The sequence below is a fragment of the Salvelinus fontinalis genome, chromosome 36, assembly GCF_029448725.1.
Source record: "Salvelinus fontinalis isolate EN_2023a chromosome 36, ASM2944872v1, whole genome shotgun sequence".
NCBI lineage: Eukaryota > Metazoa > Chordata > Actinopteri > Salmoniformes > Salmonidae > Salvelinus > Salvelinus fontinalis.
Window position 1 is genome coordinate 21,070,886 of NC_074700.1, and position 15,880 is coordinate 21,086,765.

At 42.6% G+C, this 15,880-nt stretch overlaps 1 protein-coding gene across 2 annotated transcripts; it reads left to right on the forward strand.

Moving 5' to 3' along the window:
• Positions 1-141: 141 nt before the first annotated feature.
• On the forward strand, positions 142-15,361 carry LOC129835691 (mucin-2-like). Of its 2 annotated transcripts, none has more exons than XM_055901427.1 (5): positions 142-596; positions 1,879-2,097; positions 10,214-10,347; positions 10,952-11,049; positions 13,178-15,361. In XM_055901427.1, exons 2-5 carry the CDS (start codon positions 1,896-1,898, stop codon positions 14,568-14,570), a joined length of 1,827 nt encoding a protein of 608 aa, XP_055757402.1. In that variant the 5' UTR covers positions 142-596; positions 1,879-1,895; the 3' UTR covers positions 14,571-15,361. The 2 variants fall into 2 exon arrangements, with proteins under 2 accessions (XP_055757402.1, XP_055757403.1); XM_055901428.1 differs by having other exon boundaries at positions 1,892-2,097.
• The last annotated feature ends 519 nt before the right edge of the window (positions 15,362-15,880 follow it).

Sequence of the window (15,880 nt, forward strand, 5' to 3'; positions counted from 1 at the left end):
CTTGGTTCTTCGATAAGTTTGAAATGTCAAACCAACCAGACTTGATTCAAAGTCAGACTGGAAATCAAAAGTAAATAACAATATATGTGGAAACAATGTAGCCTTTAATGCTTCATAGTTCATGACCTACATTAAGATCCATATATGATACCTTACTGTAAGCCCCCATTTGTTACGTATTATGTATTTTAACAGGTAAATTAAACTTTTGTTAGAAAAACAACAATCTACTGTAGAGTAAAACGTTTAACATTAACATTTATTGTCTTGTCACAGCTACGGTTCACTCAAAAACATGTCAAAATAGTGTGTGTGTGTGTGTGTGTGTGTGTGTGTGTGTGTGTGTGTGTGTGTGTGTGTGTGTGTGTGTGTGTGTGTGTGTGTGTGTATGTGTGTGTGTATACAGTTTTATTTTGGACACAAGGAATTGGAGTTCTTGATAAGTAGAGGAAGACAGGTTTTTATTTTTGTTTCCATGACGTGGGACCTGATATATATGGTCTCTGTGTGCCAAGCTCTGATTCACACTTAGTTGTACAACATGTCCTTGAAACAGTTCAATTCAACACTCGTCTAGCTGAAGTTAAATCAACCTGGTAAGCCATGGTTTATCTTTTCATTAACTACTTTCACTACTAACTATTTAACAAGCCTATGTTAATAACACTAACAAATAATTGTCCATCACTAGTGAATGGAGGGAAGTGTTGCAGGAGAAAATGGTAGGATGATGATTTACCGGGAAAGATGGGTTGATCTGTGACTGTCTGAAGGTTGGAATTAATGAGTGTTGGAATAAATACATAGACACATGAACAGTATAAATGTTTAAGCTCCTCCGATCTGGGGTGAGTGTGAGGATTGGATTACTGTGTGTTTTGTGTTTAGTTAATGTTTTGTGTTTTGGTTTCACGGTGTGAGAGGTGTGTGTGCTGGTCGTGGTGGTTATGGGTGCGCTCGCTTCCATACCAGCCTGGGCATCAAGCAGGGATTGGTCCTTCCCGCCCTGGAAAATCCCTTTGGGCAGGGGGCTTGGCCATGTCGGCATCTTAGGCAGGTGGGGACGAGTGCTCCCACTGACCAGAGCACCACTGACCAGAGCACCCATTCACAATGTCTTTGAAATGTATTTTTGTTGTTTTAATAGAAATAATAATAATTGTCCTCAGTAACGTTAGAAAGTAGGGTTTAAGACGTCATGCTAGACATAGATAATAAAAAGCCTAATACATATTTTGACACCAAACAATTCACCTGAATACTTGTCTTTCTTTTGGATGAAGTTCTATTGAACAAGACTGGATATTTGTTTCAATATCTTCTAACATGGAGGCTCATGTATGCTCTTACATTAAGATAATTCCAGGGGTTTTCCCCTACCTTTATATGTTAATATTATAGATTTGTTATTTAAACGTAATAATTATTACAGTGTAATTATGACTAGTTATAAAGTTGTTACTAGTGTTTAACTTTCTGTCTAAACAAGAGACCTTCAATGACAAAAGGTCAGAGTTTATATTTCCACAGGTGTTACGTTGTCTGTACTCTGCCGGCAACTGTTCATTACCTATTTACTGTATGATTGTAGTTATAAAATGTCTATAATCTCATTAGAAATATTAGAATTTATAGATGTGTCTTTGTAAATTGATTAATTGGGTCACATGTCAAATATCATGTCACCTGAGATATCCTATGTTTTCTCTCCCGAAACTCTTATTCTGTCTCTCTCTCGCTCTCTCTCTCTCTCTTTTCCTCTCTCTCGCTCTCTCTCTCGCTCTCTCTCTCTTTTCTTCTCTTTTCCTCTCTCTCGCTCTCTCTCTCTTTTCTTCTCTTTTCCTCTCTCTCGCTCTCTCACACACAACCACAATATAGATCTGCTATACAGAGAAATGGTGGGTTTTCTCTGCCTTCTCCTCTCTCTGACTGCTCTACAAGTGGAGGGTTTCAGTGGGGGAGGATCTTCCATTGCTTCTCAGTGTGGCTCAATGCTACCTGGTAATAGTTTTCATGGCAGCACAGGGCAGAGCTCTTCCTCACCATACACTGTCACTGTCAACCAGACCACCTACCAGCCAGGAGACACCATCCAAGGTGAGTCACCAAGATGGTAGGAACACACTATTAGGCTTACCCGATCCATACTGTTTTGGCTCAGATGAAGGAACGGAGTGGGAACAGTAATCTGTCTGCACATTTCTAATACACAACCCATTTCATTCCTTGAGGCACTTGCAAATAATGTTAATTTTGCGAGGAAATTTTCATAAACATTATTTGTCCCTGCTCAGATGTTAACTTTTCGCATAGCATATTCCAGCACAGTTGCCGTGACATTACAAGATTGCTAATTGGCAGGGAATCATAACTTAGTCTAAGGAGATGTCATCCAGCGTTTCAGCACTCAATATCTCATTCTTTAGCCATCTGTCATGACGTTGGCCTGTGGGTAAGGTTTATGACCCCCCATAAATACCTTTCTCCCTTCCCTCCCTCTCTGACTCCACTGAAGGACTCTTGAATAGCCTTTGTTAAACAGAGAGAGTCTGGGAACATCTAACAAGTGGGGGGAAAGGAACCATATTTCGGTAATAGAACCAGTTGAAAATATGCGTTGGTACTTAATGAATATGATGTCAGTTCGGTTGTCATCTGAGACATTATGACTGATGATAGGACGACAAACTGTATCTGGGAAAGTCTACACATTCTAGTTATCAGATTCACATGGAATTGTTGTGCAATTTAAATGTTTGAATATGAAACTATTTGTGAAAAGACTAAATGTAATGTTAGCTTTCAAATGAGATAATTGGGTTTTCATAGGGTTAGAGCTCTGCTCAATCAGTGGCCCGCCCCTGTGAAGAGACATGGGTTATAAACTATGAAACACACCCTTCTCTCCCTCCACTATATTAGCCTTTGACGAAAATGTAACCTTCTGTTCCGAGTACATTGGGGCGAGAGCCTTATGTTAAAAGGGTTTAGATAATAAGCTGTTCCAAGGACGTGAGGACTCACCATCCCCACGTTGAAAGGACAAAGACCACCTACAGAACTAAGCCAACCTCAGCAAGATCCTAACGAAATTAGCATCACATTTCAATGTGAAGGTGACGACCTACACGCCGGAAGGATGAATTTCGAATATAGCATGAGAATATAGCATGAGCTAAAAGTATGTCACGATCGTGTGGGGGATTGACGGACCAAAACGCAGCATTTGGAAAATAAGCCATCTTCCTTTTATTGATGACGAAGGCAAAACGAAACAAAAACACTTACACACTAACAAAACAATAAAACGACCGTGAAGCTAATAAACGTTGTGCACATACACAGGCTACAAACGTTCAGACATAGACAATTACCCACATCAAACGAAAGCCTATGGTTACCTTAAATATGGCTCCCAATCAGAGACAACAGAAATCAGCTGTCTCTAATTGGGAACCCATTCAGGCAACCATAGACTTCCCTAGACAACTACATCCAACATAGACACAGCTAGACACATACACTCAACACAAACCCATACACTACACCCAACACCCCCTTTACCATATAATCACCCAAAACCGACAAAACACAAACATTACCCATGTCACACCCTGACCTAACTAAAAATAATAAAGAAAACAAAGAATACTAAGGCCAGGGCGTGACATAACCCCCCCCTTAAGGTGTGAACTCCGGGCGCACCAGCACACAGTCTAGGGGAGGGTCTGGGTGGGCGTCCTTCCACGGTGGCGGCTCCGGCACTGGTCGTGGTCCCCACCCCACCACAGTCACTAACCGCCTCCGTAGCTTCCTCCAAATGGCCCCCCTCCACATTAACCCCACTGAATTAAGGGGCAGTTCCGGACTAAGGGGCAGCTCCGGACTAAGGGGCAGCTCCGGACTAAGGGGCAGCTCCGGACTAAGGGGCAGCTCCGGACTAAGGGGCAGCTCCGGACTAAGGGGCAGCTCCGGACTAAGGGGCAGTACCAGGATAAGGGGCAGCACCAGGATAAGGGGCAGCACCAGGATAAGGGGCAGCACCAGGATAAGGGGCAGCTCCGGACTGATGAACGGCAGCTCCGGACTGAGGGACTGCAGCTCCGGACTGAGGGACGGCAGCTCCGGACTGAGGGACGGCCCTGGCTGCTCATGGCTGGCTGACGGATCTGGCTGCTCATGGCTGGCTGACGGATCTGGCTGCTCATGGCTGGCTGACGGATCTGGCTGCTCATGGCTGGCTGACGGATCTGGCTGCTCATGGCTGGCTGACGGATCTGGCTGCTCATGGCTGGCTGACGGATCTGGCTGCTCATGGCTGGCTGACGGATCTGGCTGCTCATGGCTGGCTGACGGATCTGGCTGCACATGGCTGGCTGACGGATCTGGCTGCACATGGCTGTCTGGCGGATCTGGCAGATCCTGTCTGGTTGGCGGCTCTGGCAGATCCTGTCTGGTTGGCGGCTCTGGCAGATCCTGTCTGGTTGGCGGCTCTGGCAGATCCTGTCTGGTTGGCGGCTCTGGCAGATCCTGTCTGACGAATGGCTCTAGCGGCTCCTGACTGACGAACGGCTCTGACGGCTCGGGACAGACGGGCGGCTCTAATGGCTCGGGGCAGACGGATGGCTCAGATGGCGCTGGGTAGACGGATGGCTCAGATGGCGCTGGGTAGACGGATGGCTCAGATGGCGCTGGGTAGACGGATGGCTCAGATGGCGCTGGGTAGACGGATGGCTCAGATGGCGCTGGGTAGACGGATGGCTCAGATGGCGCTGGGTAGACGGGCAGTTCAGGCATCGCTGTGCAGACGGCAGACTCTGGCCGGCTGAGGCGCACTGTAGGCCTGGTGCGTGGTGCCGGAACTGGTGATACCGGGCTGGGGACACGCATCTCAGGGCTAGTGCGGGGAGAAGGAACAGGGCATTCTGGACCCTGGGAGCGCACATTAGGCCTAGTGCGTGGTGCCGGAACTGGTGGTACCGGGCTGGGGACACGCATCTCAGGGCTAGTGCGGGGATAAGGAACAGGGCATACTGGACCCTGGGAGCGCACATTAGGCCTAGTGCGTGGTGCCGGAACTGGTGGTACCGGACTGGGGAGACGCATCTCAGGGCTAGTGCGGGGAGCAGCAACAGGACGCACAGGACTCTGGGGACACACAGGAGGCTTGGTGCGTGATTTAGGTACTGGTGGTAAAGGGCTGGAGACACGCACCATAGGGCTAGTGCGTGGAGGAGGCACTGGTTGTACTGGGCTGGGGACTGTCACAGGAGAGTTTGTACGTGGGGCTAATATAGGAGGTTCAGGACTAGGGAGGCGTACAGGAGGCCTGGTTCGTGGGACTGTCATTCCCAGACGGTTAGCACGCACATCAGGACGAGCATGGAGAGCTGACTCAGGTAACCTCACATCCCGCATACGCTCTGTCGGGTGGATCTTGTGCCTCACGCACCAACACAGCAGCTCCCTCATTTCACTCTCTTCCAACCTCCCCAATAAATCCTTAACAGTCTCTGTATCATTCCCATTGCTCACCTCCAATATCAGCCCGACTGGCTCAGGTTCCCTCTTAGAGTCCTCACGGGTAGCATGGGAAGTTGACGCAGATCTCCCATCTGGACTCGCCACACTCCCCATGAGCCCCTCCCCAAGAAATTTTTGGGTATTACTCACGGGTCTCCAGCCTTGCTTCCGTGCTGCCTCCTCATATCGCCTCCTCTCGGCTTTCGCTGCCTCCAGCTCTTCACGAGGGAGGCGATATTCTCCCGGTTGAGCCCAACGTCCCTTACCATCCAGTATCTCCTCCCATGTCCAAGAATCCTGTGTAGGTGGGTCCTGTTGCCGCTTTACATGCCGCTTGGTCCTGCATTGGTGGGTAATTCTGTCACGATCGTGTGGGGGATTGACGGACCAAAACGCAGCATTTGGAAAATAAGCCATCTTCCTTTTATTGATGACGAAGGCAAAACGAAACAAAAACACTTACACACTAACAAAACAATAAAACGACCGTGAAGCTAATAAACGTTGTGCACATACACAGGCTACAAACGTTCAGACATAGACAATTACCCACATCAAACGAAAGCCTATGGTTACCTTAAATATGGCTCCCAATCAGAGACAACAGAAATCAGCTGTCTCTAATTGGGAACCCATTCAGGCAACCATAGACTTCCCTAGACAACTACATCCAACATAGACACAGCTAGACACATACACTCAACACAAACCCATACACTACACCCAACACCCCCTTTACCATATAATCACCCAAAACCGACAAAACACAAACATTACCCATGTCACACCCTGACCTAACTAAAAATAATAAAGAAAACAAAGAATACTAAGGCCAGGGCGTGACAGTATGGCAACTTGGTATGAACTTTGAACTCTTATTCACTCCAGAAGTGATACCTCCTAGCCGTTGAGTTAGCAGCGGCCGCTGTAAACGTGGGCTAGGAAAGGACGGACAACGTATCCAGTCTTCCACGCAACCACGATACTACAACGTTTCCAGTTTATCACCAGAGACACTCTTCAAAGGACAAGGAAGATCTCTTGGGCAACACGGCCTCCCATCTACTACCAACCGATCAAAGCGCAGCTCAGAGTAAATATTTATTGCATTTTCCTTTTCCAAATTGGCGGTTATTTAGAATGCATAAGATTCTGTATTTACGATAGAGTAGCGGCCTACGGCCCGATAGAGACATAGCTTCTCCCTTTGTTCCTCAGTATTCCCGCTCTTTCATTCAAAACCCAACCCTCTTTATTTGTTTAACCAGCCGTCATAACGATTCCGTCCACAAGGGACGTTTTCTTATATGACATAATTTGTATTCAATGTATTATCCATTCTGTGTTTATGTAATTCTGTGTGATTATTTAGGTATTTAGTAAATAAATAATTAAATCAAATGTTTTATTGCTGATTCAACTTGTTATCCATGGTTTGTGAAGATAAATCTTGTTTGAGATAGGGGGCAGCATTTTCACTTTGGATGAAAATCGTGCCCAGAGTGAACTGCCTCCTACTCAGTCCCAGATGCTAATATATGCATATTTTATTAGTATTGGATAGAAAACACTCTGAAGTTTCTAAAACTGTTTGAATGATGTTTGTGAGTATAACAGAACTCATATGGCAGGCAAAAACCTGAGAAAAAATCCAAACAGGAATAGGGAAATCTGAGGTTTGTAGTTTTTGAACTCACCCTTATCGAATACACAGTGGGATTTAGGTTATTTTTCACTTCCTAAGGCTTCCACTAGATGTCAACCGTCTTTGGAACGTTGTTTCAGGCTTCTCATGTGAAGGGGGGCCGGATGGGAGCTGTTTGACAAAGGGGTCTGCCTACAGCCTCGTTCTCAGTCACGCTCTTTCACTTGAGAGGTAGCTGTCGTTCCATTGCTTTTCTACAGACAATGGAATTCTCCGGTTGGAACATTATTGAACTTTTATGATAAAAACATCCTAAAGATTGATTCTATACTTAGTTTGTCAAGTTTCTTCGACCTGTAATATAACTTTTTGAATGTTTCGTCCGAATGGACCAGATCGCGCTTTTGGATTTGTTTACCAAACGCCCTAACAAAAGAAACTATTGGACATAAATGGACATAAATGATGGACATTATCGAACAAAACATGTGGAACTGCGATTCCTGGGAGTGCATTCTGATGAAGATCATCAAAGGTAAGTGATTATTTATAATGCTATTTATGAATAATGTTGACTACCCAACATAGCGGATATTTCTCTGGCTGTTTGGGCTCTGAGCGCCGTTCTCAGATTATGCTTTTTCCGTAAAGTTTTTGGGAAATCTGACACAGCGGTTGCATTAACCTGTTAAAGCTGGGGGCGCTGTTGTCACTATTTATGGTAATCATGTAATTTTTGAAACGGCTTCCTACAAAATTCTTGATCGTACAATATGCATATTATTATTATTATTGGATAGAAAACAGTCTATAGTTTCTATAGGAGTTGAAATTTTGTCTCTAAGTGGAACAGAACCCATTCTACAGCAATTTCCCTGACATGGAGTCAGATTTCAGAAATTTTGGCCACTGTTCTGGAGTCAGTTTTAAAGCCAATGTTATTCCTATGAGTATACGGACACTGCTTACGTCTTCCCCTGGATGCCTTTACGTGATGACGATTTGAATGGGGTCGATTGCGCAATCACAGGCACTATAAATTAAAAAACCCTGTAGCTAGTAACTCTTTTGCAGCTGCGTCATGCGCGTGGAGGACACCGACCCGCACCTGTTCCAAGCATTAGTGTTGGGAGTAATCTTTCTCCGGTCATGTTAAGACTCGTTATAGGAGTTAAAAACATCATAAGGTAGTTAATTTAAAGCGTTTTATAGCAATTTATATCCGTTTAGTGCGATTTTGGGACATTTTGGGACATTTATTTCTGAGACGCTGTGAATCTCTGGGCACGCTTCCAGTTCATCCCGAACGCAGTTGGCATTTCCACATGGCAAGAGGACAGCTTTCCACCAAAAGACGATTAGACCCAAGAAAGGATCCTTTGCCCAAGATACTGATGGAAGAACAGCTCAAAGTAGGAAATTTTTATTATGATAAATCGTGTTTCTGTCGAAAAATGTTAGTGGCTTAGGACGCCATGTTTTTTGACGTAGCTTCGCTTGGCGCAAACTGTATTGAAAAGTAAGGATAATTTAAAAAATGTAATTACGCGATTGTATTAAGAATTAAATTGTCTATCAATCGCTGTCCACCCTATATTTTTTAGTCACGTTTATGAGTATTTATGTATACGAGTAGATCACTGTCTAATATGGCGCACGGACATTTTCTCACCAGCTGGGCTACATTTCTCATTGTCTAACCATGATTTTGGTGGCTAAATATGCACATTTTCGAACAAACTGTATATGTATGTTGTAATGTGATGTTACAGGGGTGTCATCTGAAGAATTCTGAGAAGGTTAGTGAAAAAAATAATATATTTTGGCGATGTTTACGTTATCGCTCTCTTTGGCTAGAATCAATGCTGGGGTAATGTTTGCACATGTGCTATGCTAATATAACGATTTATTGTGTTTTCGCTGTAAGACACTTAGAAAATCTGAAATATTGTCTGTATTCACAGGATCTGTGTCTTTCGATTAGTGTATGCTGTGTATTTTTACGAAATGTTTGATGATTAGTAGTTAGGTAAACACGTTGCTCATTGTAATTATTCTAGTCCATTTGTGACGGTGGGTGCAATTGTAAACTATGCCAGCTACCTGAAATATGCACATTTTTCTAACAAAACCTATCCCATACCATAAATATGTTATCAGACTGTCATCTGATGAGTTTTTTTCTTGGTTAGGGGCTATAAATATCTTAGTTTAGCCGAATTGGTGATAGCTACTGGTGTTGGTGGACAAATAAAAGATGGTGAATTATGCTAATGTGTTTTTAGGTAATAGATTTACATCTTTACATATTGTGTCTTCCCTGTAAAACATTTAAAAAATCGGACATGTTGGCTGGATTCACAAGATCTGTGTCTTTCATTAGCTGTATTGGACTTTAATGTGTGAAAGTGAAATATTTAAAAAATATATTTTTTTTGAATTTCGCGCTCTGCCTTTTCAGTGGAATGTGGGGGGGGTGTGCCGCTAGCGGCACCCTCATCCTAGACAGGTTAAGGAGAATTGTATCTAAAGTTCCATGTATAATAGTTGTATTTTCATCAACATTTATTATGAGTATTTTTGTGAATTCATTTGGCTCTCTGCAATATCACTGCATGTTTTGCCTAATACTTGTATGTTTGAGAAATTTGATTTATGAAATTTCTGTTGATTTGTATTTGGCGCCCTGCAATTTTATTGGCTGTTGACCCCAGTCCTAGACAGGATAACCAAGAATTTACAACTTTCAGATGAGACTGAAACAAGGTGACGATTAATATTGACTGCTATTGATGTAAAATATGACTAGGTCTTTAAGAGTTTATTAGGGAGATAACAGCTCTATAAACACTCTTTCGTGGTGCCCCAACTTTCTAGTTAATTACATTTACATGATTAGCTCAATCAGGTAATATTAATTACAGAGAAAGGATGTTATAGAATAGCATGTCATATCACTTAATCCTGCATAGCCAAAGACGCGACACATCTCTCTACCTTTCTCTACATTTCTCTCCATCCCTTTTTCCCACTTCTCTTTCTCAGTGACTCTGTCAGGAAAAGTCAGCTATAAAGGGTTTCTTCTGGAGGCCCATGAGGAAGGACAGAACAAGGCTGTGGGAACGTTCTCTCTCGGCAGTGGAACTGGGATCGTTCTTGTGCCTTGCAATGGGATCGCAGTGAGTTACTGTTAGGGTTGTAAAATTCCTGAAACTTTCCCAGTTGGAGGATTCCCACCCTGCTCCTACCCTCCTGAATCATGAGATCCTCCAACTGGGATTTCTGAAAACCTGGGACATTTTCAGAGAGTTTCTGTAATTTTGCAACACTAGTTACAATACAGCACAGGACATTCTGTCCACAGTCTTCACTGTTACCAATTTACATACTGACTTATTGGATTATAATGACTCATCAATATGTCAAATGAAACTGACTTGAGCCTAATAATAGGAGAGTTTTTACTGGTCAGGCTACACAGTGAGGAAATACTCCTGGCCCGGATTATAATGAATGAAGTTGAATGACAGAGGTAGGGTTGCAAAAATTCCGGTAACTTCCCAAAATTCCAACGTTTCCAGAAATCCTTGTTGGTGGATTCCAGCTTGAAACCTGGGTATTTTGGGCAAGTTACCTTGATTTTCCAACCTCAAACAAGAGTTTGTTAACTTTACCTTCTATAGCTAGAACCATCAAAAAGCAATGATCAGTGCCTTACCTTACATCATTGTACCAAAGTCATTGTTCTCTGTTGATTGACCCTACCTGCTGTTTTACTGTTAGGCCTCTGGGGTGAGTCAAAGCAACATTCAGCCTAAATCATCAGTAACAGTCACCTGGACATCACCATCCTCAGCCTCATTGGGCAACATCATAGTCAAGTGAGTCTCTACTAGAGTTGAACAATTACAGTAACTTTCCCCAATTTGGCAACCATAGTCTCTGTTAAAGCCATCACAAACACGACACAGTTCTTTTTTACATAATTTTTCTGTAGGATGCAACTGAAATAAAAAATGTCACCATGTCATCAAATCAAATCAAATTTTACTGGTCACATACACATGGTTAGCAGATGTTAATGCGAGTGTATCGAAATGCTTGTGGTTCTAGTTCCGACCATGCAGTAATATCTAACAAGTAATCTAACAATTTCACAACAACTACCTTATACATACAAGTGTAAAGGAATTAATAAGAATATGTACGTATAAATATATGGCCGTGCGGCATAGGCAAGATGCAGTAGATGGTATAGAGTACAGTATATACATATGAGTAATGTAGGGTATGTAAACATTATATAAAGTGGCATTGTTTAAAGTGACTAGTGATACATTTATTACATCAATTTTTGTATTATTCATGTGGCTAGAGATTGAGTCAGTATGTTGGCAGCAGCCACTCAATGTTAGTGATGGCTGTTTAACAGTTTGATGGCCTTGAGATAGAAGCTGTTTTTCAGTCTCTCGGTCCCTGCATTGATGCACCTGTACTGACCTCGCCTTCTGGATGGTAGCGGTGTGAACAGGCAGTGGCTCGGGTGGTTGTTGTCCTTGATGATCTTTTTAGCATTCCTGTGACATCGGGTGGTGTAGGTGTCCTGGAGGGCAGGTAGTTTTCCCCCGGTGATGCATTTTGCAGAACTCACTACCCTCTGGAGAGCCTTGCGGTTGTGGGCGGAGCAGTTGCCGTACCAGTCGGTGATACAGTGCTCTCGATTGTGCATCTGTAAAAGTTTGTGATTGTTTTTGGTGACAAGCCAAATTTCTTCGGCCTCCTGAGGTTGAAGAGGCGCTGTTGTCTGTGTGTGTGGACCATTTCAGTTTGTCCATGATGTGTACGCCGAGGAACTTAAAACTTTCCACCTTCTCCACTGCGTTCCCGTCGATGTGGATAGGGGTGGTGCTCCCTCTGCTGTTTCCTGAAGTCCACAATCATCTCCTTTGTTTTGTTGACATTGAGTGTGAGGTTATATTCCTGACACCACACTCCGAGTGCCCTCACCTCCTCCTGTAGGCCGTCTCGTCATTGCTGGTACTCAAGCCTACCACTGTAGTGTCGTCTGCAAAGTTGATGATTGAGTTGGAGGCGTGCGTGGCCACGCAGTCATGGGTGAACAGGGAGTACAGGAGAGGGCTGGGAACGCACCCTTGTGGGGCCCCAGTGTTGAGGATCAGCAGGGTGGAGATGTTGTTTCCTACCCTCACTACCCGGGGGCGGCCCGTCAGAAAGTTCAGGACCCAGTGGCACAGGGCGGGGTCGAGACCCAGGGTCTTGATCTTAATGATGAGTTTGGAGGGTACTATGGTGTTAAATGTTGAGCTGTAATCGATGAACAGCATTCTCACATCGGTATTCCTCTTGTCCAGATGGGATAGGGCAGTGTGCAGTGTGATTGCGATTGCGTCGTGTGTGGAGCTATTGGGGCGGTAAGCAAATTGGAAAGGGTCTGGGGTATCAGGTAGGGTGGAGGTGATATGATCCTTTACTAGTCTCTCAAAGCACTTCATGATGACGGAAGTGAGTGCTATAGGGCGATAGTTGTTTAGCTCAGTTACCTTAGCTTTCTTGGGAACAGGAACAATGGTGGCCCTCTTGAAGCATGTGGGAACAGCACACTGGGATAGGGATTGATTTAATATGTCCGTGAACACACCAGCCAGCTGGTCTGTGCATGCTCTGAGGACGCGGCTAGGGGTGCCTTGCAACCTTGCGAGGGTTAACACGTTTAAATGTTTAACTCACGTTGGCCGCGGTGAAGGAGAGCCCACAAGTTTTGGTAGCGGACCGTGTCAGTGGCACTGTATTGTCCTTCCATAAACTTTTTATTCCATAAACTTTTCCAAAGCAATTAAGTTAGAAATGGATTATCTGCCAAATCAGGCTTGAATGAGCACTGTGAATCCTACAACCATGGGATTTAAAAAATAATGGATATTTTGAGAATATTTCAGGAATTTTGTGTGCTGTCTAATATTGGCACTTTTGTCTGTCTTCCTCTTCAAGGTCAACATTTATGCAGACCTCCAGTGTATTTTGGATTGCAGTGCCTAGTATGGCAGTTAACCGACTGTCCTCAGTTGTCACCACCACAAGTGCTCCTACTACAACTACAGACACTACTACAACAACTACAGCTCCTACTACAACAGCTACAGCTCCTACTACAACAACTACAGTTCCTAATACAACAACTACAGCTCCTAATACAACAACTACTGCTCCTAATACAACAACAACAACTACAGCTCCTAAAACAACAACTACACCTCCTAAAACAACAACACCTCCTAATACAACAACTACAACTCCTAATACAACAACTACAACTCCTAATACAACAATTACTACACCTCCTAATACAACTACTACAGTTCCTAAAACAAAAACTTCTGCTACAACAACTACTGATCCTACTACAACAGCTAGAGCTCCTACTACAACTACAGCTCCTAATACAACAACAACTACAGCTCCTAATACAACAACAACTACAGCTCCTAATACAACAACTAAATCTCCTAAAACAACAACAACATCTCCTAAAACAACAACAACATCTCCTAAAACAACAACTACATCTCCTAAAACAACAACAACATCTCCTAAAACAACAACAACATCTCCTAAAACAACAACAACATCTCCTAAAACAACAACAACATCTCCTAAAACAACAACAACAACATCTCCTAAAACAACAACAACATCTCCTAAAACAACAACAACATCTCCTAAAACAACAACATCTCCTAAAACAACAACAACATCTCCTAAAACAACAACAACATCTCCTAAAACAACAACATCTCCTAAAACAACAACTACATCTCCTAAAACAACAACAACATCTCCTAAAACAACAACTACATCTCCTAAAACAACAACAACATCTCCTAAAACAACAACTAAATATCCTAAAACAACAACTAGATCTCCTAAAACAACAACTACATCTCCGAAAACAACAACTAAATCTCCTAAAACAACAACTACATCTCCGAAAACAACAACTACATCTCCGAAAACAACAACTACATCTCCGAAAACAACAACTAAATCTCCTAAAACAACAACTAAATCTCCTAAAACAACAACTACATCTCCTAAAACAACAACTACATCTCCTAAAACAACAACTACACCTCCTAATACAACTACTACAGTTCCTAAAACAAAAACTTCTGCTACAACAAGTACTGCTACTACTACAACAACTACAGCTCCTACTACAACAACATCTACATCTCCTAAAACAACAACTACATCTCCTAATACAACAACTACAGCTCCTACTACAACAACATCTACATCTCCTAAAACAACAACTACAGCTCCTACTACAACAACTACAGCTCCTAAAACCAAAAATTCTGCTACAACAAGTGTCACGTTCTAACCTTAGTTCTTTTGTTATTTCTTTCTTTTAGTATGGTCAGGGCGTGAGTTGGGTTGGTTATTCTTTCATTGATACCCATCCCGGATCCGGGAGCATCCTCATCAAAAAAGCTGACTAGCATAGCCTAGCCTAACGCGACAGGGATATCATATAATATAAGTTCATGAAATCACAAGTCCAATACAGCAAATGAAAGATAAACATCTTGTGAATCCAGCCATCATTTCCGATTTTTAAAAGGTTTTACAGCAAAAACACAATATGTATTTCTATTAGCTTACCACAATAGCCAAACACACAACTGAATATTTTCACCATGTTTCCACCGCATAGGTAGCTTTCACAAAACCGACAAAATAGAGAGATAAAATTAATCACTAACCTTGAACAACTTCATCAGATGACAGTCTTATAACATGTTATACAATACATTTATGTTTTGTTCGAAAATGTGCATATTTGAGGTATAAATCATAGTTTTACATTGCAGCCACCATCACAAATAGCACCAAAGCAGCCAGAATAACTACAGAGAGCAACGTGAAATACATAAATTCTCATCATAAAACATTTATGAAAAATACATGGTGTACAGCAAATGAAAGATAAACATCTTGTGAATCCAGCCAATATTTCCGATTTTTTAAGTGTTTTACAGCAAAAACACTATATATATATATATATATATTTCTATTAGCTCACTACAGTAGCCAAACACACAACGCAATTTACTCCCCGCCAAAATAGCTTGCACAAAACCGACAAAATAGAGATAAAATTAACCACTAACCTTGAACAACTTCATCAGATGACAGTCTTATAACATCATGTTATACAATACATTTATGTTTTGTTCAAAAATGTGCATATTTAGAGCTGTAAATCGTGGTTATACATTGTGAATACGTAGCAACAATTCGCCAGAATGTTCGGAGATATTTTGGACACTCACCTAATCTGACCAAAGAACTCATCATAAACTTTACATATACGTAGCAACAATTCGCCAGAATGTCCGGAGATATTTTGGACACTCACCTAATCTGACCAAAGAACTCATCATAAACTTTACATATAAATACTTGTTGTATGGCAAATGAAAGATACACTGGTTCTTAATGCAACCGCTGTGTTAGATTTAAAAAAATAACTTCACCACAACATACAGCTTGGGTTATTGTGAGACAGCGCTCACCAACACGGCGAAGAATAGGAGTCAACATATTACACAGAAATACGAAATAACATCATAAATGTTGTCTTACTTTTGCTGAGCTTCCATCAGAATGTTATGCAAGGAGTCCTAATTC